Source organism: Condylura cristata, unplaced genomic scaffold, assembly GCF_000260355.1.
Source record: "Condylura cristata isolate star-nosed mole 26May11 unplaced genomic scaffold, ConCri1.0 scaffold00008, whole genome shotgun sequence".
In the NCBI taxonomy this organism is placed as follows: domain Eukaryota; kingdom Metazoa; phylum Chordata; class Mammalia; order Eulipotyphla; family Talpidae; genus Condylura; species Condylura cristata.
The window spans coordinates 29,078,613-29,082,547 of NW_004567109.1; the positions used below are offsets into that span (position 1 = coordinate 29,078,613).

At 48.3% G+C, this 3,935-nt stretch overlaps 1 protein-coding gene across 1 annotated transcript in view; it reads right to left on the minus strand.

Annotated features, from left to right (window-relative positions):
• Positions 1–1,644, minus strand: part of LOC101637287 (cytochrome c oxidase assembly factor 7) — a 7,813-nt gene extending 6,169 nt beyond the window's left edge. Inside the window, exon 1 of the mRNA XM_004679016.2 lies at positions 1,487–1,644. Within this exon, the coding sequence (XP_004679073.1) occupies positions 1,487–1,592 (106 nt within the window). The 5' untranslated portion in view covers positions 1,593–1,644. The remainder of the gene's footprint in view (positions 1–1,486) is intronic.
• Between the last annotated feature and the right edge of the window lie 2,291 nt (positions 1,645–3,935).

A 3,935-nucleotide genomic window follows, 5' to 3' on the forward strand; every position in this document is an offset into this window, starting at 1 on the left:
TACATATGCATACACTAGAGGTGCAGGGGGTGAGAGGATTCACCAGGGACAGAATGGGAAGCAGAACAGCAGACTGACTGAAATACACTGCTGAGAGGAACAGCGGGCAGGGCAGGAGAGGTCTGCAGCGCCATGTGGTCAGCTCCCTGGCCAGGGATGGAACTTGCACTGCAGTGGCTGCAATAGCTTCATGGTGCTGTGCTTTAACCCATTTCACCACCAGGGAGGGCCCCCTAAGTCCCTCTTTAATCTTATTTCTGACTGTATTCTTCAACTTTTGGAAAAAATTGCATTTTCATCTCCCACCACTTCTCTATTTAATCAATACTTGCTGCTTCTTATGACTCCCCCAGAACTCTTCCCCAACCATCCTGCTCCTTGGTGGCTCTGTTTCCTCTACATTTAGAACACAGATCAGCCCTTGAAGAACTATATGGGTTCTTCTTCAGCCATCATACCTCACAGCAATTTTGCTGTAGCTTCACTTCAGGATATAGTTGTATCATGCTCTTGAAATTAGACTGCAAGCTATTTGAAGGTCAGACAGGTATCTTTTGTTTCGCTGTTATAAAAATAAAGTAGGAGAGCCTCCCTGGTGGTGAAAGGGGTTAAAGCACAGCACTATGAAGCTATTCACAGCCACTACAGCATGAGTTCCATCACAGGCCAGGAGGTGACCCACAGGAGAGCAGATCTCTCCTGTCTCCCGGCTGCTCCACTCAGCAGTGTATTTTAGCTGATCTACCTGTTCTACTCCTCACTCTGCCTCTGGTGAATCCTCTCACCCTGGTTCCTCTGGCCTAAACCCCAGCTCTTCTGTGCATAAATAAATCTATCTTAAAAAAAAAAAAAAAAGTAGGACATAGAAAAAACTCAAAGGTACAGGCTGCTCTGGGTGGCCCTTTCTGGACACCACCATCCACCCACATACTCAAATCAAGTCAACGTTCCCAAAACACAAGGGGCACATTCCTGCTTCTCGGTCTTTTCAGAGCTGCTCAAATGTCACTTTTTCAATGACTTCCCTGACTGCTCAATTTAAAATTGTCTTCCTGGTGCCCTGAAATTCCTCAGTCAATCCTTTTTCCTACTTTCTAACACCAATAATTATTCCTTATCTTATTGTGTCCAATTCTCCTCGACTAGAATGTAAGCTCCATGACGACAGGGAATTTTATCTGCTCACCAATGTCTCCCGAGTCCCTCTACCCTAAATGCCCAAGCACTTCTCTTCCTTCCCGACCGAGTCTCCATGCTCGGTCCCCGCGGAGCAACCCCCCTGCCAAACCCCGCAAGTCCTCAAGGCATCTAAGCCGCGTCTCAGAACGCACACAAGGTGCTCGGTGTCCCCCGGACCCCGCCCCGACGTGTCGCGGGCCACGACCCCTTCCGGATCGCCTCTGAGGTCGCTCGCGTGACTCGATCAAACCCCCACTGTGTCCCCAAGTGCCACCATGTGTCCCCAGGCCGCACCGGCGGCGCTCACCATTCGGGTCCTTCTCGCGGTAGCACTGGTAGTTGCACTCCACCTCCATGTTCTCCAGAAAGGCCTTCACCTGCTCTTCGTCCTGGAAATCCACCAAGCCCGCCATAGCTCTAGCAACCGAGCTGGGAAAAAACGAGCGCTCCGCCAGCGACCGGGACACGCGCCCTAGGTCACGTGAGCCAGCGGAGGGGCGGGGCCTGGCAGGCCCTGGGCGGGACAAGGCGGGGCCTGGGCGGGGCCTGAGCGGGACTTGAGCGGTGGGGGGGTCTGGGCGGGGCTTGGGCTGAGCAGGGCGCTCTCTCAGGCTTACCCAGCCTCGGCGAGCGGAGGACCTGGGTTTATGCTCAGTCCTGCTGCAATTATCGTCTCCAGCCTTCACGTCTCTTCCTCTGCTCAGCCCATTCCTAAAACTGGTGTTTGTGCAACACTACACTGGTGTTCCCACAGAGCCAACGCTGATCTTTCTGCAGTGCTTTATCTGTGCCAACGTGTGGGCCTAATGATTTTCTTCTGCAGTCATTTATATCTTCTATCCTTCATTAGTCTGTAATCCCTAAATGCCTGCTGTGTGGCTCACCAAATGCTTGGTGCTAGTAAAACAACGAGCAGGAAATATGGTCCCTGCATGTAAAGAACTTGCAGTCAAGTTCAGTAGGAAGACGTTGATTCATTTAGCGATCACTTTGAGCTCCTTTTGTGACAGGTGTAGCTGGAGAAACCAATACTCATAAGACTATACAAGTGCAATGAGAAATCTTGTTCACTGCTTTCTTCCCCGTAGAACCACTCCCTACCCTGATATGAATGACTGTGGGAGATTATCACTAAACAGAGTAGCTGTACTGGTTGTAGTAATGATACTGGATACCAGTTAATGTTAAAACAGCGCTGAATTTTGTTCCAGACTAAAAGCTTCATAACAAATTTTATCTTAACGGTGGCGGGAGGAAAGTGCCCTGGACTATGGTGATGGCACACCGGTGATTTGGTGATGGGAAGCCCACGGGGATTACAACTGAGATGGAAAAAGGCACAAAATGATGTTAAAATAAACTATTATATTATTTTTTAAAATAGGGGCCCTCCCTGGTGGCTCACCGGGTTAAAGCATAGCACTAAGAAGCTAAAGCCATTTCTGCATGAGTTCCATCCCCGCCTGCCCCGGAGGTGACCCACACGGGGAGGTAGACCTCACCTGGCCCACCTGCTGCTCCCCTCAGCAGTGCACTTCATCGAACTGCCTGTTCTGCTCCAGGCTCTGTCTCTGGTGAATCCTCTCACCACCCCTGCACCTCTGGCCTGTACCCCAGGTCTGTGTGCATAAATAAATAAACCTTTTTTTAAAAAGAAACTATTATATTATTTAAATTTTTTATTTTATTCTTACTACAACACTATATGGTATTATTATCTCCATTCTGCAAATATGGCAACTACCATATTTAAATAATTTGTCTAAGAGGTTAAATAATTTGTCTAAGATCACACAGGAAGTGAGAGAGTTGTGTGGCTAAGTATTTTTTGAATACAAGATTCAGTAAAGTGTAAAAGGAGCATGTCAAGGAGATGGGGGGAGGAATTTCAGCCAGGAATTTCTTTCCTGCTCAGAATTATCCCTTCTATAAAATCTAGACTGAAAAATCTCCAAAGACTAAGTTCCTATTCATTTTTTAAAAAGATTTGTTTTATTTATACATTCAAGAGCTAGGGTGTAGATTAGAGGTGCAGGGTAGGGAGAGAGAGGGTGAGAGGATTCACCAGACACAGAGTGGGGAGCAGAACAGGTGGATTGACTGAAATACACAGCTGAGGGGAGCAGCAGGGAAGACAAGAGAGACCTGCTGTGCCTTGTGGGTCAGCTCCTTGGCTGGATTTTGAACTCATGTTGCAGTGGCTACCCATAGCTTCATAGTGCTGTGATTAAACCCCCTGCAGCACCAGGGAGGCGCCTCCTCTTCATTTTGAATCCCAGTCAGCCCTAGTCTATAAACCCTCTGTGGAGCTCAGTCCATGGTTTGTCTTGTCCTATTGTGATGTTTCCAAATGGCTCCATCTTAACCTACCTGATCACACCAAGAGTGAACTAGCAGCACTTACTGGAGAGCTATTTACTACAGTTGGAAAATGTTTTCGAAATGGGAATTGTTTTTTAAATTCATATGATTTCAGGGCCCTCAATGGTGGCTCAACCGGTTAAGGAGCAGTGCTGCAAAACTGGATTAAGCGCTTCAGCTTGAGTTCCATCCCTGGCCAGGAGCTGACCCAGAGGGCACAGTAGACCTCTCCTGTCTTGCCCGCTGCTCCCCTCAGCAGTGTGTTTCAGTCAGTCTGCCTATTCTACTCCCCACTCTGCCTCTGGAGAATCCTCTCACTGCCCCTCTCACCTCTGGCCTGTATGCATAAATAAAGAAATCTTAAAAAATAAATTCATATGGGCCCTCCCTGGTGG